General features: G+C 35.4%; 2 protein-coding genes across 3 annotated transcripts in view; one reads left to right on the forward strand and one right to left on the reverse strand.

Annotated features, from left to right (window-relative positions):
- METTL4 (methyltransferase 4, N6-adenosine) overlaps positions 1-17,565 on the reverse strand; it is a 52,343-nt gene extending 34,778 nt beyond the window's left edge. The window contains exons 1-3 of one of the 2 annotated variants that reach the window (XM_058692576.1): positions 17,480-17,565; positions 15,302-16,047; positions 13,439-13,501 (exon numbers count right to left, since the gene is read on the reverse strand). In XM_058692576.1, the coding sequence (XP_058548559.1) occupies positions 13,439-13,501; positions 15,302-15,640 (402 nt within the window). In that variant the 5' untranslated portion in view covers positions 15,641-16,047; positions 17,480-17,565. The other variant, XM_058692575.1, reaches the window with a different exon arrangement.
- A 43-nt stretch (positions 17,566-17,608) lies between these two features.
- The window catches only part of NDC80 (NDC80 kinetochore complex component), a 62,324-nt gene continuing 54,796 nt past the window's right edge, over positions 17,609-25,136 (forward strand). Inside the window, exons 1-6 of the mRNA XM_058692574.1 lie at positions 17,609-17,738; positions 19,267-19,376; positions 20,553-20,630; positions 22,739-22,862; positions 22,941-23,113; positions 23,803-23,905. Coding sequence (XP_058548557.1) covers positions 19,276-19,376; positions 20,553-20,630; positions 22,739-22,862; positions 22,941-23,113; positions 23,803-23,905 — 579 coding nt within the window. The 5' untranslated portion in view covers positions 17,609-17,738; positions 19,267-19,275. The remainder of the gene's footprint in view (positions 17,739-19,266; positions 19,377-20,552; positions 20,631-22,738; positions 22,863-22,940; positions 23,114-23,802; positions 23,906-25,136) is intronic.

The raw sequence follows: 25,136 nt of genomic DNA on the forward strand, positions 1-25,136 counted from the left end.
ATTAAAGCAGAAATCAATGCTATCAAACCCCCCCCCCAAAAAAACAGTAGAACATATCAATGAAACCAGAAGCAGGTTCTGTGAAAGAATTAACAAAATTCATAAACCCCTAGCCAGTTTCATCAAAAAGAAAAAGGATATGGCCCAAAAAAATAAAATCAAGAATGAAAGAGGAGAGATCAAAATCAACATAGAAGAAATACAAACAATAACAAGAGAATATTATGAGCACTTATATGCCAATAAAATGGGCAATCTGGAAGAAATAGACAAATTCCTAGAAATATATAAACTATCAAAGCTGAAATAGGAAGAAATAGAAAATTTGAACAGACCCATAACCAGTAAAGAAATCAAATTATTAATCAAAAATCTCCCAAAAAACAAGAGTCCAGGCCCAGATGGCTTTCCATGGGAATTCTACCCAACATTTAAAGAAGAGTTAACACCTATTCTCTTGAAGCTGTTCCAAAAAACAGAAATGGAAGGAAAACCTCCAAACTCTTTCTATGAAGCCAGCATTACCTTGACTCCAAAACCAGACAAAGACCCCACTAAAAAGGAGAACTACAGACCACTTTCCCACATGAACATGGATGCAAAAATTCTCAACAAGATACTAGCCAACCGGATACAACAATACATTAAAAGAATTATTCACCATGACCAAGTGGGATTTATACCTGGGATACAGGACTGGTTCAATATCCACAAAGCCATCAATGTGGTACATTACATCAATAAAAGAAAAGAACCACACGATCATCTCAATAGATGCAGAGAAAGCATTTGACAAAATCCAGTATCCTTTGTTGATTAAAAACCCTCAAGAAAGTAGGCATAGAAGGATCAAACCTCAAGATCATAAAAGCCATATATGAAAGACCCACTGCTAATATCATCCTCAATGGGGAAAAACTGAGAGCTTAGCCCCTAAGGTCAGGAATAACACAGGGATGTCCACTCTCACTATTGTTAATTCAACATAGTATTGGAAGTCTTAGCCTCTGCAATCAGACAACACAAAAAAATAAAAGGCATCCAAATCGGCCAGGAGGAGGTCAAACTTTCATTCTTCAAACATAACATGATGCTAAACCCAAAATATTCCATCAAAAACTGCTAGAACTGATTCATGAATACAGCAAAGTTGCAGGATATAAAATCAATGCAAAAAAATCAGTTGCATTCCTATACACCAATAATGAAGCAACAGAAAGAGAAATCAAGGAATCAATCCCATTTACAATTGCACCAAAAACCATAAAATACCTAGGAATAAATCTAACCAAAGAGGGAAAAATCTATACACTGAAAACTATACAAAGCTTATTGAAAGAAATTGAAGAAGACACAAAAAAATGGAAAAAGATTCCATGCTCCTGGATAGGAAGAACAAGTATTGTTAAAATGTCAATACTACCCAAAGCAATCTACATATTCAATGCAATCCCTGTCAAAATAACACCAGCATTCCTTAAAGAGCTAGAATAAACAATCCTAAAATTTGTATGTAACCAGAAAAGACCCTGAATAGCCAAAGCAATCCTGAAAAAGAAAACCAAAGCTGGAGGCATCACAATCCCAGACTTCAAGATGTATTACAAAGCTGTAATCATCAAGACAGTATGGTACTGGCACAAAAACAGACACTCAAATCAATGGAATGGAATAGAGAACCCAGAAATGGACCCACAAACATATGGCCAACTAATCTTTGACAAAGCAGGAAAGAATATCCAACAGAATAAAGACACTCTCTTCAGCAAATGGTGCTGGGAAAACTGGAGAGCAACATGCAGAAAAATGAACCTGGACCATTTTCTTACACCACACACAAAAACAAATTCAAAATGGATTAAAGGCCTAAATGTAAGACAGGAAGCCATCAAAATCCTAGAGGAAAAAGCAGGCAAAAACCTCTTGACCTTGGCCACAGCAACTTCTTACTCAACACGTCTCCAGAAGCAAGGGAAACAAAAGCAAAAATGAACTATTGGGACCTCATCAAAATAAAAAGCTTCTGCACAGCAAGGAAACAATCAACAAAACTGAAAGGCAGCCGATGGAATGGGAGAACATATTTGCAAATGACATATCAGATAAAGGGTTAGGATCCAAAATCTATAAAGAACTCATCAAACTCAACACCCAAGAAACAATCCAGTGAAGAAACGGGCAAAAGACATGAATGGGCAAAAGACTTCTCCAAAGAAGACATCAAGATGGCCAACCAACACATGAAAAAAAATGCTCAACATCACTCATCATCAGGGAAATACAAATCAAAACCACAATGAGATACCAACTCACACCTGTCAGAATGGCTAACATTAACAACTCAGGCAACAACAGATGTTGGCGAGGATGTGGAGAAAGAGCATCTCTTTTGCACTGCTGGTGGGAATGCAAGCTGGTGCAGCCACTCTGGAAAACAGTATGGAAGTTCCTCAAAAAATTATAAATATAAATACCCTATAGCCCAGCAATTGCACTACTAGGTATCTATCCAAGGGATACACATGTGCTGTTCTGAAGGAGCACATGCACCCCAATGTTTATAGCAGCACTGTCAACAATAGCCAAAGAATGGAAAGAGCCCAAATGTCCATCAATGGATGAATGGATAAAGATGATGTGGTATATATATATACAATGGAGTATTACTCAGCAATCCAAAAGAATGAAATCTTGCCATTTGTAACTATGTGGATGAAACTGAGGATATTATGCTAAGTGAAATTAGTCACTCATAGAAAGACAAGTATCATATGACTTTACTCCTATGAAGAATTTAAGATAAAAACCAGATGACCATATGGGAAGTGAAATGAAAAATATAAAAACAAGGAGGGGGACAAGACATAAGAGACTCTTAAATATGGAGAACAAACAGAGGGTTGCTAGAGGGGTTGTGGGAGGGGGCATGGGCTAAATGGGTAACAGGCATTAAGGAATCTGCTCCTGAAATTGTTGCACTATATGCTAACTAACTTGGGTGTAAATTAAAAAATAAATAGATTTTTTAAAAAGAGAAAAAAAAAAAGAAAAAGGAAAATCACAAAAGGATCAGCCAGTTTCAAAGTAACTTTGTCCAAGACAAAGTTCAGGAATATTTATAGAAATATGATGGGGTGCCTAGGTGGCTCAGTCGTTAAGCGTCTGACTTCAGCTCAGGTCATGATCTCACAGTTCAAGAGTTTGAGCCCCACACTAGGCTCTCTGCTTCAGCACAGAGCCTGCTTCAGATCCTCTGTCTCCCTCTCTCTCTACCCCTACTCTGCTCATGAGCTCTCTTTCTCTCTCTCAATAATAAACATTTTGAAATTTTTTTTAAATGATTATTTATAGGAAAATGAAAATATTTAGTACCCAATAAGCTACAATTGAAACATCTTACAATAAAATTTAAAATTACCAGGTATAGGGGTGCTTGGGTGGCTCAGTCAGTTTAGCATCTGACTCTTGTTTTTAGCTCAGGTTATGATCTCACAACTTGTAAGTTGGGAGTTCCACGTCAGGCTCTGTGCTGGTAGTGGGGAGCCTGCTTGGGATTCTCTCTCTTTCTCTTTGCCCCTCCCCCACTCTGTCTCTCTCAAAAAACACAAATGAAAAAAAAAAACTTAAAAAAATTATCAGGTATATAAAGAAGGAAACACAACATAATGTTGGAATAATCACACATAGGAATAATACAGATGATACAAATAGTAGAAATGTATGAATAGATTTACTTGTAGCCCATTTAAAAGATTGAGAACAAGAGCAAAAAAGAAAGGATAATAAGGCACTTATCATAACCATATTCATATGTCCTAAAATGTAAAGCAAAAAAATGAGAATGTTCAAAGACATAAAAACTACTAAAAAAAAATTGAGCTTCCAGAGAAGAAAACTACAGCATACCACAGAAATATTGTGGGTTGGGTTCTAGACCACCAGAATAAAGCAAGTTATCTTTATAACAAAGGGAATTATTTGAAGGCAAGGGCTGTAAGCTATATTTTGTAAACCAGACATAGTCTATTAAGTGCTCAAGAGCATTATGTCTTTAAAAATAATGTACATATCTTAATTAAAAAACACCTTATTGCTAAAACATGCTAACTATTATCTCAACTTTCAGCAAGTCATATTCTTTTTGCAGACGAAGGGTCTGGCCTCCATGTTGATGGGTGCTGACTCATAAGGGTGGTGGTTGCTAAAGGTTGAAGCAGCTATGGCAATTTCTTAAAATAAGACAACAATGAAGTTTGCCACATCAATGGATTCTTCCTTTCATGGACATCAATTTCTCTGTAGCATGAATGCTGTTTGATAGCATTTTACCCACAGAACTTCTTCCCAAATTGGAGTCAATCCTCTCAAACTCTGCTGCTGCTTTACCAAGTTTATGGAATATTCTAGGGTCTTTGTTGTCACTTCAACAATTCACAGCATCTTCACCAAGAGTAGCTTCCACCTGAAGGAACTACTTTCTTTGCTCATCCTTCAGAAGCACCCCTCATTCATCATAAGCAAACCCTCACCCTTTAAAGTTCTGTTATGAGATTGCAACAACTGGATCACATCTTCAGGATCCACTTTTAGTTCTCTTGCTATTTCCATCACATCTGCAGTTACTTCCTCCACTGAAGTCTGGAACCCCTCGAAGTCATCTTTTAGAGTTAGAATCAACTTCTTCCAAACTCCCAGTAATGTTGACATTTTGACCTCTTTCCATGAATCACAAATGTTCTTAGAGACATCTAGAATAGTCAATCTTTTCCAGAAGATTTTCCATTGACTTTGTGCCCAGATCCATCAGAGGCATCACTGTCTGTGGAAGCTATAACCCTATGAAATGTATTTCTTCAATAATAAGACTTGAAAGTCAAAATTACTCCTTGATCCATAAGCTTCCAAATGGATTTTGTGTTAGCAGGCATGAAAACAACATTCATCTGACTGTACATCTCTATCAGAGCTCTTGGGCAACAAGGTGCATTATTTATAAGCCCTATTTTGAAAGGAATCCTTTCTTCCGGTGAGTAAATCTCAAGAGTGGGTTGAAGAGATTCAGTAAGCCATGTTGTAAACAGATGTGCTGTCATCCAGACTTTGTTGCTCCACTTAGAGAGCACATGCAGAGTAAATTTAGCATAATTCTTAAGGGCCCTAGTATTTTCAGAAGGGTAAATGAGCACTGGCTTCAACTTAAAGTCACCAGCTACAGTAGTCCCTAAAAAGAGAGTCAGCCTGTCTTTTGCACTGAAAGTCCTAGATGACATCTTCTTCCAAAAGAAGGCTGTTTCATCTACATTGAAAATTTGTTTAGGGGGCGCCTGGGTGGCTCAGTCAGTTGAGCATCCAACTTCAGCTCAGGTCATGATCTCACAGTTCGTGAGTTCGAGCCCCGCGTTGGGCTCTGTGCTGACAGCTCAGAGCCTGGAGCCTGCTTCAGATTCTGTGTCTCCCTCTCTCTGCCTCATCCCACTCATGCTCTGTCTCTCTCTGTCTTAAAAATAAATAATAAACAAAACAAAACAAAAAAAAAAACCAAAAGGCATAAAAAAAAAAAAAAGAAAGAAAAGAAAACTTGTTTAGTGTAGCCACCTTCAGTAATGACCTTAGCTAGATCTTCTGGATACAGCTTCTACTTCATCACTTGCTATTTCACCATGCACTTTGATGTTACGGAGATGGCTTCTTAAACCTCATGAACCAACTTTTGCTGGCTTCAAACTTTTCTTCTACAGTTTCCTCACCTCTCGGCCTTCATAGAATTGAAGAGAGTTAGGGCCTTGCTCTGGACTAGGATTTGACTTAAGGGAATGTTGTGGCTGGTTTGATTGCCTATCCATACCAAACTTCCTCTATATCACCAATAAGGCTGAATGTATCATTCCTATGTTCACTGGGTTAACACTTTAAATTTCCTTCAAGAACTTTTGCTTTGCATTCATAACTTGGCTACCAGTTTGATGCAAGAGGCCAACATTTCAGCATACCTCAGTTTTTGACATGCCTTCCTCACTGAACTTAATCATTTCCAGTTTTTTATTTAATGTATGAGACATGTAACTCTTTTTTTCAGTAGAGCACTTAGAGAAAATTGCAGGGCTATCAATTAACCTAATTTCAAGGCCGTTGTGTCTCAGGGAATAAGGAGACCCAAAGTGAGAGAGACAAACAGGAGCAGCTGATGGCTGGAGGAGTCAGAGTACATAATATTTATCAATTAAGTTTGCTATCTTATATGTGCACAGTTTGTGGTGCCCCAAAACAATTGCAATAGTAACATCAAAAATCACTCATCACAGATGACCATAACAAATATAACAAACATAATAACAAAATTTGAATTACCTAAATGTGACACAAAGTGAGCAAATGCTGTTGGAAAAAAATGGCACTGACAGACTCGTTTGATGCAGGTATCCCACAAACTTGCAAAGTGTATAATAAAACAAAGCACAATAAACAAGGTATGCCTGTTCAACATAAAAATAAAATATACACTAGGCTGTACTAATAGCAGGCACTGAAGAAGAAAAGATTAGTGCACTTGAAAACAACACACTACACAAGTGTCTAAATGAAAAGGACAGAAAAAATATTTGAAGAGGTAATGGCCAAAAATTTCCAAATTTGCTAAAGACTATTATTCACAGATTCAAGCTTAACAAACAAAGGAGGGGAAAACTGCCTAAAGGAACATCATAATCAAATTGCTAAAACTCAATGATAAAGAAAAAATGTTCAAAACAGCCAAAGACTTCTACTTTCAACCAAGATGGAGTAACAGGAACAGTAACTTTCAAGATACAGAACATCAAGTAATAAAGGACAGTGAAAGAAATCATAGGTAAGGCCTACTGACTGCCCCAGCTAAGACAACAAGAAGGAAGAATCTGGACAGAGGCTGGGAGAAATCCAGAGTTGAGCAGACAAAGCAGAGAATATGGGAAGATCATGACAAGATTTCACAGGACAGAGTACCAGAGAGGAAAGAGCCACCCAAAGGGAGAACTCTGTAGATGTATAGGTAGTCACCCTGGAAAAATTCCCCTAAGTACTCATGTGCTTAAGTGTGTGAGAGAACTATCCAAGGCCAAGAAAAGAACCACCCAAAGGACAGAAGAAAAAGTGCCAGTTCCCACAAAGCCAACAATATTGCCTGTTTACAATATTCGGACTGAAAAAACTCATGATTCACAGGACAAATGGGAGACAATTCATCATGAGTCTCTGTGAGAGGAGAGGCACTGACAGTTTTCATTCCAGAATAAATCCTCAAGGTTATGTGTACAGCATGGAAGATAGATACTGCATCTCCCTCCAAGGCAGAGGGCGGATTTATTTCCTGTCCAAGTTAATAAAAAGGCTCTTTAGGCTAAACGGTTAGACAGATGTGCTTGCAACCCATTTAAAAGACTAGGGTTTCCATTCTATTGAGGATAGAAAGCAAATGGAATTCTCATGCATTGCTGGTGTGAAATGCAAAACAGTACAGTCACTGTGGAAAACAATTTGGCATTTTTTTAATAGAGCTTAATAAACATTTACCATCAATCCAACAATACTACCCCAACTTAAAAATTTACTAACAACTCTTTAAAAAATAATAATAAAATAATATAAATAAATAAAATAAAAATTTACTCTTAGGCAAATCTCTAGAAAACCATAATATTTAAATGAAACTTTGTATCACAGTGCTTAAAATACAACATATCATAATATGAGATGTTTCAGTGCCCAGAGAAAAATTTGTAACGCTGAATACTCCCATAAACAAAAAAGAAGTAAAAATGTGAATTAAGACAACTCAAAAAGTCAGGAAAAAATTAATGGAAGGATTAAATAAATATAGATTAGAGCATAAGTTAGAAAATAAAAATAAGGTTAAGAAACAACTAATAAATTAGGTAAGCCATTAGCTAATCTATCAAGAAAGAGAATAAACATACAATATGAATAATGAAGGTGAAATAACTATAGACACAGACTATGCATAAATTTTAAAAACTTAATGAAACAAATAATGTTCTAAGATAACATACTTTACAAGACTGACTACAAAAGAAAATGAAATTCTTTAATCTAAAACTTATTTCCAAAGAAGAAAAAGGTTAAATTGTCAAAGGAAGTATGTCCAGAAAAGATAACATGCTGAAATAGTTGCAAAGAAGAGCTCTACCAAACTTAAAAAAATTTTTTTTTTTAATATTTATTTATTTTTGAGAGAGAGAATCAGCACAGGCAGGGAAGGGGCAGACAGAGAGGGAGACACAGAATCCAAAGCAGGTTCCAGGCTCTGAGCTGTCAGCACAGAGCCTGACGCGGGGCTTGAACCCACAAACCGTGAGATCATGAGCTGAGCCAAAGTCGGACGCTTAAACGACTGAGCCACCCAGGTGCCCCTCTACCAAACTTTAAAAAAAAGATTACACCAAAGACTTGGGGAGGGGGAAAAAAAAGAAAAATTTCCAACTTCCAATATTGATGTATACAAATATGTGTATATAATTATGCATAAACAAGAAATATATATCAGATTAATCTCACTTATCATTATCTCAAATAAAATGTTAGCAAATAAAATTTAGCAGAACATTTGGAAAATAATACATCATGGTCATTTGGAATACATACTTCAAATACAAGCATGGTTGCACATGAGGAAAAAAGTCAAAGGAAAATATTAGGGGAAAAATCAGCTATTCAATCTCCACAGATGCCTAAAAAAAACATTTCATAAAATTCAATAAGCATGTTTGATAATAACAATAAATAAGAAGAGATGAAAATTTCTTTAACATGCTATTTGCAGCTCAGCCCAAAAGCCAGTATTATGCTTAGTGAGGAAATCATGCCTATGGATTCAGGAACAAGACAATGATAAATACTCTATTAAATATGATTTAACATTGTATTTTATTTTCCACCCTGTAGAATTACAGAACACAAATTAACTAGAGATACAATAATTGGAAAGCTTTAAGTAAAAGTATTACTATTTTCAGGAGTTTTAAGTATTACTTAGAAAACACAAGAGATTAAAAGAAAAAAAAAACAAAAACTATAGCAACTTAAGAAATTGACAAGACTTTTATAAAGAAAATCTTATAAAAAGACAACAGAAACTGAAACAAATGGAAAGACATATTCATGTTTGGGGGCAGAATCATCAGTATCTTAAAGACCTCAGTAAGCCTAATTTAAAATTTTAAGTTTAACTTGATGCAATAAGAATTCCAATTGCTTCTTTTTTCTAACCAAGTTAAAATTGATCCTAAAATTGATACAGAGGGACGCCTGGGTGGCTCAGTCGGTTGAGCCTCCAACTTTGGGTCAGGTCATGATCTCGCAGTCTTGTGAGTTCAAGCCCCACATCCAGCTTTGTGCTGTCAGCTCAAAGCTTGGAGCCTGCTTTGGATTCTGTGTCTCCCTCTTTCTCTGCCCCTCCCCTGTTCACACTCTCTCCCTCTCTCTCAAAAATAAACATTAAAAAAAAAAGAAAGAAATGCTCTAAAATTGATATGGAAAAATAAACAAATAGAAAAACTGTGTAGAACAAGAGCAATAAGGATGGGGGGGAGGTGAGCACATCAAATAGTAAAACATATTATAAAACCTGAAAAGAGACTCGAAAATAAATAAATAGATAAAAACATAAAGTGCAGAAATAAACTCAAATACATATGTGAATTTAGTATATCTAGCATCTCAAAACAGCAGAGAAAAAACTCAACAGATGATGGCTGGACAAATGAGCAGTCATCCGGAAAAAACAAAGTTAGACCCTTAACTCTTGCTTTACACCACAATGAAATCTAAATGAATCAAAGATACAAATGCGAAATGAAATCATAAATATTCTAGAAGAAAACATGGGGAAATTCTTTTAAAGTCTTGAAGAAGAAATACCTTTTCAACTATGACTCAAAAATCCAGAACTCATAAAAGAAAAAATAATAATAAATTCAACTAAATAAAAATACAATACTTATGAGGTAAAAAAAAAAATCATAACTAAAATTAAAATGACAAACTGGTAAAAATATATTTTCAATTTATATCATAGACAAAGAACTAATTTCCCTAACATATAGAGAGAGCCTATAAATTAAGGACACAATTTTTTTAACATACGAAAGAAACAGTTCACATAAAAAAAATACAAATAGTTTTTAAACGAATGTGAAAATACTTAACTACACTCCTAATAAGAGAATGCAAATTAAAATCACACTGAAATATTATTTTTTACCTATCAGATTGGAAAAGATCAAAAACAATACATCACATACTGTAATGGTAAGGATGTGGGGAAATACGCACAATTACACATTTCTGGTTTGCTAATAAGAGGATAAAACCTCTACAGTAGCAATTTGACAGTATCTACCAAAAAGTTCAAACCTCTGACCCAGAAACTTAATTTCTTGAACTGTATCCTGCAAGATATACATGTGGAAAATGGCATGTGTATAATATACCTAAATGTTAGCAGCTAAAGACTAATTGAAGTATGAAAAATAATGAGACATAAAGCAGTTTGTAAAGTATGTTCAACTGAGGGGAAAAAAGCAAGGTGAAAAACTGGGTCAAGTATGCTACCATCTAAATAAAAAAGAAGGGGAATATACGTATTGATCATCTTTCACATATGAACACCACCACTCTACGAATGCACTGGGAGGAGGAAGCGGGTGACTGAAGGATGGAGATTAAAGAAAGACTTTTTACTACATACTCTTTGTACATTCTGAAGTTTACCAAATGAATGCATTATCATCCAAAAATAAATAAATATTAAATAAATAAAACAAAATGCAAGTCTGGTCATGTCATCTGCTTTCAACAGCTTCCCACCACCCTTAATATTAAGTCTAAATGTCTTAAGATGGGCTTGTAAAACCTTACATGATCTGCAACTTATCTCCCCAGTTTCACCTCTAACCATTCTCTCTACATTCCACAGCCCAGCCACACTGAACCTTTTACAGTTCCTTAAATAAACTTTATTCCATCTTGCTTCTGAACTTTAGCAAATCCTATTCTTCTCAAAGACTAGAATACTCTTCATCACCCTCTTCATATGACTAATGCCTACTGCAAAGACTCAAACAAAATCACTGCTTCCATAAAGCTTTTCTTGATACCCCGTCCTCAAGTCTCAGTTGGACACCCACCCTCTGTGCCCTCCTAGCATCCTAGAATTCTATGATAGTGCTTTTTAATATATATAACAGTTTAGTTTAATTGTGTCCCTCAAGAACATAAGTTCTGGGACAGAAACATTATATCTATCTCTACTTCTACTGAAGTCCCAGGGCTAACAATGTCTGGTATACAGTTGGCATTTAATGAATATTTATAAGTAAACTGAATTAATTAGTGAATAAATGTATAAATAAGTAAATGACAGGAAGGAAGGGAGGGGCACAGATAGATTCAGTAAAGAAAATAATAAGACAAGCTCTCCTACAGGCTTTTCCTTAATATATGTTCCTTAAAGTCATCTACATATCTTGTCTATTAAGAGTCCTCGTACCAACCTTGAAAATTCTATTATAGCCAATAGATTTAATTTCTATAAAATCGTTAATTGATAACAAAATGGCCATATATTATCTTTATTCAAATTTACTACTGAAACTAAGAGTTGTAAATTAGATTTTGTAAATATTCTGTTCTATGACTTAAGAGTTTGATTGCACTCTGTAGCACATAAATGTTTCACAATTTGTAGTTATCATTAACAGTCACAAGTATTTAGCAATCCGAATGCACATGAATCTAAGAAATTCTACTCTCTAATTTCATTTAACATCTTAAAATTATTAATCTTTCTTATATCAGACCCTGGATTTTTGCATACTTCTGCAGTTTAATCTTGCAAGTAGCATTTCCAGGCAACAGAAAGAGTTCTAAAATTAACAAACTAGACAAGACTTTTGGTATTGAAAGATTTAGCATTTGTACATTCAACTATCTTCAATACATGTAAAATCCAATGTATTAGTGGAAACCACAATGAGATACCACTCCATTCTTACTAGGATGGCTTTTATGAAAGAAAGAAAGAAAGAAAGAAAGAAAGAAAGAAAGAAAGAAAGAAAGAAAGAAAGAAAGGAAGGAAGAAAGAATTACAAGTATTAGTGAGAGGGTGAAGAAACTAGAACACTTGTGCCCTACTGGTGATAATGTAAAAGGGTGCAGCTGCTGTGAAAAAGTCTGACAGTTCCTCAAAAAGTTAAACATAAAGTTACTACATGATCTAGCAATTCACATTTGGGTACATACCAAAAAGAATTGAAAGGAGAGACTGAAATAGATACTTATACACCAAATATTCATAGCAGCATTATTCGCAATAGCCAAAAAGGTAGAAAGAACCTAAATGTCCATCAACAAATGATTGCATAAAAGAAAATGAAGTATAGACATACAATGAAATACTACTCAAACTTAAAAAGGAATGAAATTCTGACACAGAAATGGATCTTGAGGACATTATGTTAAGTGAAATAAGTCAGATACAAAAGGATAAATATATGATTCCACTTATATACCTATAATAGGCAAATTCAAAATATAGAAGGTAGAATAGAGGTTACCAGGGGCTATGGGAAAAGGAAAATGAGGAGTTACTTAACCAGTGTAGACTCTATAAGTAGGAGTTACTTAACCAGTGTAGACTTAACCAGTGTATACACTTCATATACACAGGTGGATTTCACGTATAAGAACATAAACTTGACATTTAATTTGGGATGATGAAAAAGTTCTGGAGATGGATGGTGGTGATTAGGGCACAATATTGTGAGTGTACTTAATGCCATTGAATTATACACCTAAAATATAGTTAAAATGGCAAATTTTGTTATGTATATTTTCCCACAAAAAAGATAAAAAAACCTTTTATGTCCTATCATCATATTAATACATGTCCAAGACTGTACTTATTATCATCCCTCCTAAGCCAAATTCCAAACCCAATTTTTCTATTTCAGTCAAAGGGTTCCTTAGGGAGTTAAAGCTTAAAATACTTGCATACCCTCTGTTTCCCCTCATTTCTTTAACTACTAGATCCCTTTATTGCTATGTTCTAAAAATGTATCTTTTACATTGTTCATGCTTTCTTCTGCATCTTAATAAGTTGTTTTAGCTATGGACAACAGACTTTAAAACTTATCAAATTTCTAAACTTAACCAATATAGCATAAGTTCACTTATGTTAAACAGTAAACTAATAGAAGTATATAAAGTTTTAATAAAAACTGGTTTGAACTGTTTATTACTGTTAAAGTAACAATAAATCACTCCACTATTAAATTCTAACCTTGATCAAAATAATTAATCTTTAAGAATATCCATATTTATTTTGTACATTTATACAACTTCACATTAATCTTCCAATGTCATCAATGAATATTTTATACCTTACCTTTGTATGGTATTCCATAGCGTCCAATTCACCTTGATTGAAAACAACACATCTTTTACGCTTCTAAAGAGTAAATTACAGGGAAAAAATTATGTTGCCATCTATCACAATATTGGTAATTTGAAATATATTAGTATTTCTTTTTCATCACTTTTCCATAGCATGTATCTCAGTCTTTAAGAGGTGATAATTGACAACTAAGGTCAAAATCAGTGAAAAGGGCATGGACTAAGGAAGTAAGCTTTCCCAAATAAAAAATTCTATTTTTATTTATTATTATTATTATTATAAGCTTAATGAGTGATACAAGGTCACCTTAGCTTTATCTGCCATTAATAAGAACTAGTACCAATGATAAAATGTAGCACAGACATCCAGGTAACACAAGAAAGCTGATGCTGTATAAAGTTACAAGTGTCATCTATCAGTTAATATATATGGTATAGTTACTCCCAACTTCTTCGTTTCTGAGGAGAGGATCTATCCATGTTCTATCTTTAAAAAAAAATCCAATGTATTTTCAATAGCTCTTTATGATTGATTTGAGGGCTAGGTACAAATCAAACATACTAACACAGTTCTATCTGTAACAACTCGATAGAAAAGAACATGTAAGACAGTACAAAATAGAGCAGGAACTTCCTACTTCTTACTGCTGAAACAGCAGTGCTTGCCAACAGAATTTGCCATGGTTGCAAATTCCTAGTAGGCTAATAATAAATGTTTGCTGGCTGAATAAATAAAAGGTCTTAAGATTAAGCTAATTGTACAATTTGCTTTGGCATATCAGAAATAAGGTAAGTTTTGTCAAGATAATTCATTAAATAAGTTTATCTATATTTTTCCATACTGAAGTGAGAAACTTATCCAACATAACAGTATACACATTAAAAGATGTCCATACTTGGTAAACTGCAAATGCTGGTTATTATTTGTCTGAATTAGTAACAGTAATGATAAATCTATATAGTATTTTACTGAAATCTCAGACATTATCTATATATTTTCCATTCTATGCCTGACACACAGCAAATGGTCAATAAATATTTGTTGAAAGAAAAAAATTATAAGAATATTAAAAGTTCTACTTTGGGAAACTAGAAGAATGTAATAAATTATCTCTATTACTTTCTTTATTCTAATTCTTAACATGCTTTCTCATTTAATATTTTTCTTTATGGACCTCAATTATAAGATCCATGAGGGCAGGACTTGTGTTGGTCTTGTTTCATCCCTGTATGTACAACAGCACACAGAAAGATCCAAAACAAAACAAAACAAAATGAACAAATAAAAAAGATCTCAAACATTTGTGGATGAGTAATAAATGTTATTCCTATCTTAATATAATCTGATATGGACTTTAGATAATCACCTCTGAACTCTTCAGAAACATAAGAAATATTAAAGTATAATTTGATCCTGTATGGTACTCTTGAAACTTCACCAAAAGACTGCACCAGTGTATAAATGGACAGGTCTCTAAAAATCTCCCAAAGTCCATATACTGCTTTAGAATTTTGCAGAAAAAGCAGCATGTTGTTGAAAAAAACAAATGTAAAAAATGCAATTAATACAAATGACTAAGCAGAAAGAGTTTTGTTGTTGTTTAGTTAGGTTGGTTTAATTTACACAGCATTCACTTTTGAGCAAACATTGCTTGCTTTTGAAATATGCAAATTTGGTCTTCTAAGAATGCCAGAACGTTAGTAAAGAGTTCAAAATTACATTGGATACACTAAAGCCTTCCTACACTTTATTGATTATTTAGACATAGTAAATTACAAGATATTTGAGATACTGGAATAACAAACTTCTTTTGTGTGTTCTGTAGAAAAATAAAAATTTATTAAAACTTTCTACCTTTCCAATAATAGAATTGAAGTTTTCTTCTTTAACACCACTCATTGGATCCTCCTTTTCATTCCTTTGTTGGCATTCTTTGTGAACAGCTGGAGTTATGTAAGGTTTGGTGACATTAAATAGCTCAGATCGAAAAACATATTTCTGTATGAAGACTTCACTATTTCCTCTGTCATCATAATCTGGCTTAGAGGTAGAGTCAAAAGCAATAAACGTAGTAGAGGTTCCAAAAGAGGTCAAACAAGGCTCGTGATGCTGGTAAAGTTGATAGTTTATGTTGTTAATGAAAGAAAGATGATCTAGTAACCATCCTGGTGACAGCTGATGCACCACAGACATTTTCTTCTTTAAAAAAAAAAAAAAACCTCTGGAAATTAAGGTCTAGATATAAAACCCAACCTTCCAGATAAGTTCTTAAATGTCCTGCATTTCCATAAAAATACACTTCATATACACAGGTAGATTTCACGTATAAGAATATAAACTTGACATTTAAACAAAAGAGAATTTGACATTCATGATACATTAAGGAAAAGTGTAATGTTTTAATATAAACTTTTAATTTCAGGGTTAATTCAAAATTTTCAGCCAATTTAGCAAAAGAGAATTAAAACTTGATCTTATTTCTGGAATCTCAATTGAATCCTCCCATCTTCCTGGGCCCTCCACACAACTTTCTGTTTGGTCCTTGAATCTGGCCACTAGGTCCACATCCTCCAAGTCAGGGAGTCATTCAAGATAGTGTCCTGTCAAAGCAAAGAATACTACATTACCTATGTGAATCCACCCTTTTTAATGAGATAAACCTAGAGAGGTCACAGAATTTCAAGAGGAGTTATTAGCTGATCAGCCCTTTTTTTTTCAAAGCACATTTGCTGTAAGTCAACCCATTCTCCAGTAATACTACTACCCTGTTTAACCACTGCTACCAACAGAGTGCAAAAAGGGTAAAATGAAAGACTGGTCTAGGCAGAGCACAATTTTAACAGATATCATAAGTATCAAACCCTAGCAAAATTCAAAATTGCAAGGTTATGGTTAAGGTAATTGGTTCTGAGCAGTCCTCCCCCAGCAACTAGGTTTTTCAAAACTTCCTTATCTTTTTATAAAAGATGGTAAAGTTCTCAACATTGCTTACTAAATCCAGTGTAATGGAGAATTTAAGAGAGGGACAGAATAAGATATACATAAGGGGTTAATAGCACAGTTAGTAATACTAGTACTTAGATCCAACCTTCCAACTCCAGGTAGTATTAGCAGTACGGCCATGGGCAAGTTATTTGATCTCACTGAGCCCCAAATTCATCATTTTCTATGACATCTCAGATGGCAGTTTAGAGAATTAAATGACATAATCTACATGAAGTGCTGTGCAGTACCTGACACATCGGCAATTGTTCAAGTGCTACTAGTAACGGTAATGCTGGTGCTGGCCCTGCCTTCAGAGTCACCACTAATGTAGAATCTAGGGAGAGCCAAAAATGTAGTCGAGAAGACTGAAACTCAGAAAAGGCGACGTGCCCCAAATTTCAATTCTAGTTAACCACACAATTGCTCCAACAATCAGGCATCCGGACTTTGGTTCAAAGGTTTCCTTCCACCCCCACCACTCTCCAGGTACTGGGCAGTACTCGTCTCTGACTTCAAACTCAGCGAAGCGGAAAGTCTTATTTTAGCAAAGTAAACTATTGTGCTTAAACTCTATTTCACCTACCTCTCTGCTTCACACCGAACCCCACCCCCCAGCCCCGTGGGTTCCTCCTAGCTTCACTCGCTGGCCACCGCTAGAGGACCATGAAACCCTAGCGAGCAAATTGCCAACCCGAACCCTAGCGGTGACCACTAGGGTTCGATCCTCGAAGCCAACTACACCCTACCTCAGCATTAACTATCTCCTACCTCACCGCTTCCTCTGTCAGAAAATTGCACGACGCCTCCCAGACTTGCATTATGAAAACAGCACCCTTCTAAAGAGTGGTCATGAAAGACGCCACTTGCACAGCAAAGCCATTTCTCCTTTCCTACGAGCCGACGGGCGCGGCCATGTTGCCGTACGGAAAACGTGTTTCCAGAGCGATTTGGAGCGCTCTGCCCGCTACTTAGCGACGCAGAACGCCCGCGTCTTCAGCGCTAACTTTAGAAATAGGACCAGACGTTGGAGCGGACGTTTGCACTGACCAGAGACACCAGTATGCTGAGTGAGACGATGGGACGCGCTCAATACGCAGAGTTCCAGAGACGGGGAGCGGCGCGTAAGATTTGCGTAGCCGCGCGACGTACGTGATGACGTAAGCGCCGGCGGAGATTTTAAAATTCGAACCGCGCTGGCGGGTGGAAGGAAGAATTGGTGTTTTGGCGGCTGCTGTCCTGTCCCTCGGATAGTTGCACAGGTTACAGAAATTCGGTCCCTGGGTCGTGTCACGAAACTGGAAGAAAGGTAACTTTGGGTTAATTTCGTGCAGGCAGAAGTGTTCTGAAGGGAGAAAGTGATGGCGCCAACAACTTAGATTTAGAGGTCCTGAGGGACGTTTTGGTGTCTACTGTTGTGAGAGGCCTCCGGGGCGGAGTCTGTGCGAGGCGCGTTTCCCGGAGTCTATCAATAAATTTCTACTGACAGTGATTTACCGAGGGAGAAGAGGAGGGACTAGGAGCACAGTGGTGGGAAGAAGACAGGCTGGAGGAAAGGGGAAGAATTGATACGCGCAGGGAGTGGAAGGACAAGATGAACTGTTTCAGATGTTGCGTTTGAGATACTCCTAGTGGGCGTGTAAGGAAGTCTTCATCTTAAATTACGTTTTAAGTAGAGATTTGGAGTGCACATATAGGTGAGTGGGAAAGTTGAATGGATAGTAGAAATGTATAAAGGAGAAGAAATTGGTGGCCTATCGAAGATGGAAAGTGTAATCAGTTTGAAAAAAATGTTTTTAATGTCTGTTTATTTTTGAGAGAGAGAGGGAGCGAGCGAGCGAGTAAGGGAGGAGCAGAGAGAGAGAGGGAGACACAAAATCTGAAACAGGTTCCAGGCTCCAAGCTATCAGCACAGAGCCCAATGCGGGGGCTCGAACTCACAAATTGTGAGATCATGACTTACCTGAGCCCAAGTCGGTCGCTTAACGGACTGACTGAGCCACCCAGGTGCCCCGGAAAATGTAATCAGTTCAAAAGACAAATGACAGCCCAGAAAAGAGAAGGGATAACAGCAAATGTCCACTTCCCAGGAAGCCAGGCCAGGACCTGAGAAATCTTAAGTGTATAGTGTCGAATGCCACACAGAGATGAGAAAGGATCGAAAGTTTTGTCAATCATGAGTATCCTAGGAGGCAACAGTTTCAGTAGATATGCAGGAAATGAAGTGTTGATTTTCTCAGAAATGAGAATCAGTAGACCATTTTGTGGACAGATAATTAATCTTTGTTAGAAGAGGGATTGAAGTAAGTGGGGCAGTAATTGAGTATAAATGGGAAACAGTGGGTTAAGGACAGAACAAGAGAGATGGAGGTTAGGAAAAGAGAATAGCTGTACTCTCTAAGACCAAAGAAAAGGAAACATGTTGAGGTAGTTCTTGTCAGGTCGTCTCTGACTTTTTCCGGGTGAAGTCAGTACAGCCAACAGCAGTAATGTGGTCTAGGTGAGGATTCAAGGCTTTGACTACCATAGATACCCTTGCAAAGGCAGGAATTATACCTTATTTATCAGTGTATCGTTTCAGTTGCCTTGCACACTCCCAGTGTACACGGTAGGCAGTAAGTAAATATTCGTGTGTGTTGAATAGTTTTAAATGAAGTTAGATAGATTTCCCTGCAAATGAGGGCTTCACCTACATGAACATGAGGGCCCAGGGAAACATTATCTTGAAGAAACAACGGAACTTGGCTGCTTTCTGTTTGAGGATGAAGATAACAGTTGGTGCTTAATGCACCACCTATATCTGAAAAGATTTTTTAATACTGAATTCGTGAATGCAGGTAATAAGCATGAAGCGCAGTTCAGTTTCCACCGGTGGTGCTGGCCGCCTCTCTATGCAGGATTTAAGGTCTCAGGATTTCAATAAACAAAGCCTCCATACCCCTCAAACGTAAGTACCTCACACCTTACTATCTTGGACAAAGAAATCTGTAAAGACGGTTAATACAAAAATGTACTATGAGTGATGTTCTGATGAATCTTGTTTGTTCACGGTGGTACCCACTTTGGGGTCAGTGAAGGCTAAAAACTGGCATGTTATTACGTGTGTTTTATCTAATTTGTTCCTTAAATTTCCAAAGCTACACCCTTTGTCAGGCAACCTCTAAAAAAGACTGAATTCCCTGACAGCACTCTTTTCCTTATTTTCCTCCTTTATTCTAGACCTGCTTATGTGAGTGGGCTCATTGCTACAACTTTGAATTTACTAAAGTATATCCAACCAGCAAAATTCTTAATCAGAGTTATTCAATGATAAGCTGGTTTAGAATAACCTACAGAACCACTTCTTCAAACTGTTTTCTCATTATTCACTGGAAAAAGGGGTGTATAGTTTACTATCATAAACTAGTTTTTCTCTGTGAGTTTCTTCTAATTAAGAGAAGACTATTTGTGAGCCACTGTAGAGCTATATCAATCCTTCCCTAATACCAAGGTACAAGGTACTTGCTAACTGTACTTAGGCTACTTATGTGTATGTAGTATAAGCCCCTGCTACTTTTAGAAATTTGAAATATTTGTATCTTTTCCTTCTGAATCAGATAAATTTGTTGTACTATTACACATTACATACACTGAAAGATTAAATTTATGCTTCAAATTGTATTGGAAGCCAGAAGGCTGCTATTGTCAGTGTTTTGATTCTGTTGTTTAAATATGTGTTTTTAAGTGTAGCTGCAATCCGACAGAGTAGGCCTTAAAAGAAAAATGTTAAATGTAGCTATCATCCTCTGACTGGAGATACTTACTTTTAAGTCTTTTTCCTGTTACCCATAAATGTACATACTTTAAGATAATTGAAATCAGAATGTAGATGTTTTTTTTTCTGCTTTCTTCTCAACACTTTAGTATTCCTGCTTATACATGTTGTTAGGTTAGCCTATCCCATTTATAACAGCTATGATTGCTACTAAAAATTTTCATGATTCTGAGTTATTTTTATAGGTAATGGGGAAAAGGTTTTAGTTCCAATGTATTTCTAAAAACTTCTTAAACTAATATTTTTTGTATTTATTTCTTAAAGTTTTTGTTTGTTTGTTTGTTTGTTTGTTTTTCCATTTTGTTAAAGCAAAGAGAAACCAGGCTTTGGAAAGTTGAGTATAAACAAACCCACATCTGAAAGAAAAGTCTCTGTATTTGGTAAAAGGTAATGATGTTTTTTTATTAGTTCTAATGAAAGTGTTCTCAAAAAATTAGATGGCATGGTCCCTTACAAGAGAAAGTTATAAGCTAGCTTTCTTCTGTTTTAAATAGTTATATGGTTATATCTGCTTTAGATAGAGCTAAGAAATATATCAGCACTTCAGACCACTGTTTCATATTATAAGTGAATAGTTGATTGAAAATCCTGTATCTAGCTTTCAAATAGTATGGAATCATAGCATTTTAAAATTAAAAGGAACCATCATCTAGTTCGACATTTTAGTCCCCAACTTTTTTTATACTCTTAAATATTAAGGCTCTTTAGAGATGAAACATTTGTTACCTTATGAAAAGTTTTTGCCTTGAAATCAAATTAAGGTATTTCTGGTAGTCATTCCAGTTGATGAAAAATCGTAAGGCTTTTTTTTTTTTTTTTTTTTTTTTTTTTTAATTTTAAGAGAGAGGGAGAAACTGTGCACCCACCGGCAGGAGGAGGAGCAGAGAGAAAGGGAGAGAGAGAGAATCCCAAGCAAGCTTATGCTGTTAGTGCAGAGCCTGAGGCACAACTCAAACTAACCAATCATGAGATCATGACCTGAGCTGAAATTAAGACGCTTAATGGACTTAGCTACCCAGGTGCCCCTTAAGGCATTTTTGTAATGTAACTTTTCTCTTGGTGGTGAACTTAAGAGATAATGATGATAATTATTATAAAATTTAACATTTACTGAACATTTTTATAAGCCAGATGTTGTTTTAAATGCTTTATCTATGTTAACTCTTTTAATCCTCAGAAGCGCCCTATGAATAGATATTGTCATTGTATCCATTTTATAGATGAGGAACTTGAAGCACAGAGAGCTTATTTACTCAAGGTCATAGAACTAGCAACAGAGACAGAATTTGAAACCACAGACTCTGGTTCTAGACACTATGTTCTTGAGCTATAAATTGAATGATACAGTATTTTGATTGGTTGAGGAATTCTCTTAAAATTTAAAAAAATATCTAAGGGTGCTGTTTTGTGTAGAATACGAGCTATGTCTGGGGCACCTGGGTGGCTCAGTCTGTTAAGCATCCAACTCTTGATCTCAGCTCAGGTCTTGATCTCAGGGTCATGAGTTCAAGCCCTGTATTGGGCTTCACACTGGGCATGGAACCTACTTAAAAAAAAAAAAAAAGAAAGAAAAAGAGCCAAGTCTATACACATATTCCTTTCATGGTAAAAAAAAAAAAAAAAAAAAAATTAAAGATTAAGTAATAGCAGTATGTAGAAAAGTGGTTTTCAAATTAGCAAATTGTCAGGAGAAAAATAGCTAATTAATCCAGGCCCAAGCTAAAGAACTTTTAGAGCCTTGGCAGGAGAGAACTTGCAAGCAACAAGCAAACTTGCAGGGAGAAATAAAGCTCTGATGAATGGAGTTCAGGTGTTACAGCAGTGTTCATCGCAACTTAGTTTTGTGGCACTTGTTCAATAAGGAAAATTATTATTCTCAGGATACTTAATAAACTACAGTTGTTAGCTAAATTGGGCCCCAAAGTTAGGCAAAAGGAACCATTATAAAGATATAAACAAAGTTTTGTTTGGGAGGGGAAAGGGCTTAAAATGGAGCATATACATTGTATCCATTAATAACTAAAAAGTAGAACCCTGTATATTTATGGTAAATAAAAATCAGATAAATAATATTGCATGACACAAAATATTCATGAAAAAAAAGCATGCACAACCTATTTTAACATCTCAAAAGCAATTTTCCCACAAGAAATGATGGCAAATGAAGGGGTTGAGAGTGAAGAAGCGATGATGAAAAGCTAAAGAGGATTGTGAAAGGATTTAGATTATTGAATAGACTTGGAGAATGGTTGATACAGAAGATCTAGTAGACTCAAAGTTTAGATGATAGTATAAGTGTTAATAATGCAAAGCACCACAAGTGCATTTTTCTTTCCACCTCACTTTGTACTTCTCATTGTTTGCTCTTTTTCTTTGCTTTGAATAAGAGAAAAGAATTGAACTTTAACGTTTGATGCTATTAAAATATAAAATCACCTTGAAATAATTTACACTTGACCACAGAAGGAAATAGTGTTGACTATTTATGTTTCCAGAACAAGTGGACATGGATCCCGGAATAGTCAATTTGGTATATTTTCCAGTTCTGAAAAAATCAAGGACCCAAGGCCACTTAATGACAAAGCATTCATTCAGCAGTGTATTCGACAACTCTGTGAGGTATTTAATGTTCTCTTAAGTATTTTCCACTAGTTTTTCTATTATCAAATGTTTGATGTTTCATAAAAATTATTGTAGTTTCTTACAGAAAATGGATATGCGTATAGCGTATCCATGAAATCTCTACAAGCTCCTTCTGTTAAAGACTTCCTAAAGATCTTCACTTTTCTTTATGGTTTCCTGTGCCCATCATATGAACTTCCTGACACAAAGTTTGAAGAAGAAGTTCCAAGAATCTTTAAAGATCTTGGGTTTGTATGTTATATTTCTTATTAGCCTAAAGAGATTGTTGGAACACAGAGAAGAATCAAACTCAATTGATTTGTCAAGATTTTGAGTCAGAGAAATCATATCTTTTAAGTTGGTCACTGTGGGCAGCATATGTTAGGATAAATTTAAAAGGAGAGAAAAACCACTGTTTGGAGGTTATTCCTGGACTATTGAAGATGATAGATCATAAGGCCCTCCAACTACTGACGTGAAAAATAAATAGGATGGGCTGGATTCGACAGATTCTATAGAAGCAAAAAAGACAGGATTGTAGCGCTGGAGAAAGTGGGATGGGATGAAGTCAAGAAGGGCTGTGTAGAATAAACACAAAGAGGATGGATTTGAGGATGAGGAGTACACTCATTGGAATACATTGAATTTGAGGGAACAAACAATCTTTTACAAGTCCAATATACTGGTTGTAAATCAAGCTCTGCAGCTTTAGGGATATATGTACAAAGTAATCTGCAGAGAAGAAACCAAAAAATACACAAAATCATTTGAAAATAAGATAACCAAGGACAGAATCTTGATAAATATGTTACTTCTAAACAAGTCAAGACTGTTGATATATATGTGGAATTTTTCTAATGTAACTTCTTGCTTAATTTAGCCCTTATTTTCACAAAATGAACATTGTTAGCTTATTTTTTTTCCCAATTTTTCATAGGTATCCTTTTGCATTATCCAAAAGCTCCATGTATACAGTGGGGGCCCCTCATACATGGCCGCACATTGTGGCAGCTTTGGTTTGGCTAATAGACTGCATCAAGGTATTTGATTTTTCATTTTAAAATGTATATGTAGAAAAGATTTTTTTTTCCCCTCAAGGTAGTGTTATTTCTCTTTCAGTCTTTCTTTTGCTAGTTATGTCACAGTCTGCATCAGTTTTAATTTTTCAAAGCACATTTGATTTTAAGTTCTTCAAACTGTTAATAAATTGCTTCCAGAGGTGAGAGGAAGGAAGTAACACATTGGCAAGAAGATCATTTTCACAAGGTTTTAAAGCTTTTTAGAAAAAGTTAGTAGGAAATTATTTCCTCCATTATATACATAATTTGCTTTTCTCTTTTTTTAATTGAAATCCATATTCATTGCAAAAAATTTTGGAAAATACAGAAAAGCATACACAGAAAGTAATGTACCCATAATCCCCACAACTCAGAGACAACAATTTAAAAATTTTGTTGGACTGTAGTTTTAAAGATGGATTTTTGCTGCACAATTTAATGTGTGTTTTTTTTTTTTAACTTTGGATATATACTGACAAATTCCCCTTCAGAAAACTTGCACCAGTTAAAAGCTCCTCAACAATGTGTGAGCATATGCATTTTCCCACTCTGTACACATCATTATTTTAAAATCTTTACCATTTGAGAGGTGAAAGAAAAAAAGCTTGTTTAATATATATATTATTAAAGCAATTATGTTTTTGTATGGTTTGTCATTGATATTTTGTGTGTGTGCTTTTTTGGCCTATTTTATATTTCATTTTTTTGCTTCTGCTATTAATTTGAACCTTTATATATTAAACACTTTATATGTTAGCTTATCAATATTTTTAATGAACACATGACAAACAAAAACATCATCTTTTCGTATTTGCAATTTTTGTTTTCAACTTGAACATTTTTCACATTTATTACAACTGCCTGTGTTTTGCCATTTTTCTATTTTCTTACTGATTTGTAGGAGCACCATTTTGTACATCAAAAACAATCAAATTGGGGAAATTAACTCTTATGGATATGGTGCAATTATTTTTTTCCTTTTTTTTCTTTTGATTTATTTACTGTATTTTGACTGTTGAGAAATGTAAAATTTTATCTAGTCTAATTCAGTCTCTTCTTTTATAGTTTCTGAGTTTCCTGTCCTTCTTAGTGCTTGGAATCCATAAAACTAATACTGTCCCCCTGTCATTCTCTTGGCTATTGGCAATCCCTTAACAAAATACAGGCAGGCACTACATGGATGGATTTTGACCCGGAAGACATCTCAGTACTT

Source organism: Neofelis nebulosa, chromosome 11, assembly GCF_028018385.1.
Source record: "Neofelis nebulosa isolate mNeoNeb1 chromosome 11, mNeoNeb1.pri, whole genome shotgun sequence".
Classification (NCBI taxonomy): Eukaryota; Metazoa; Chordata; class Mammalia; order Carnivora; family Felidae; genus Neofelis; species Neofelis nebulosa.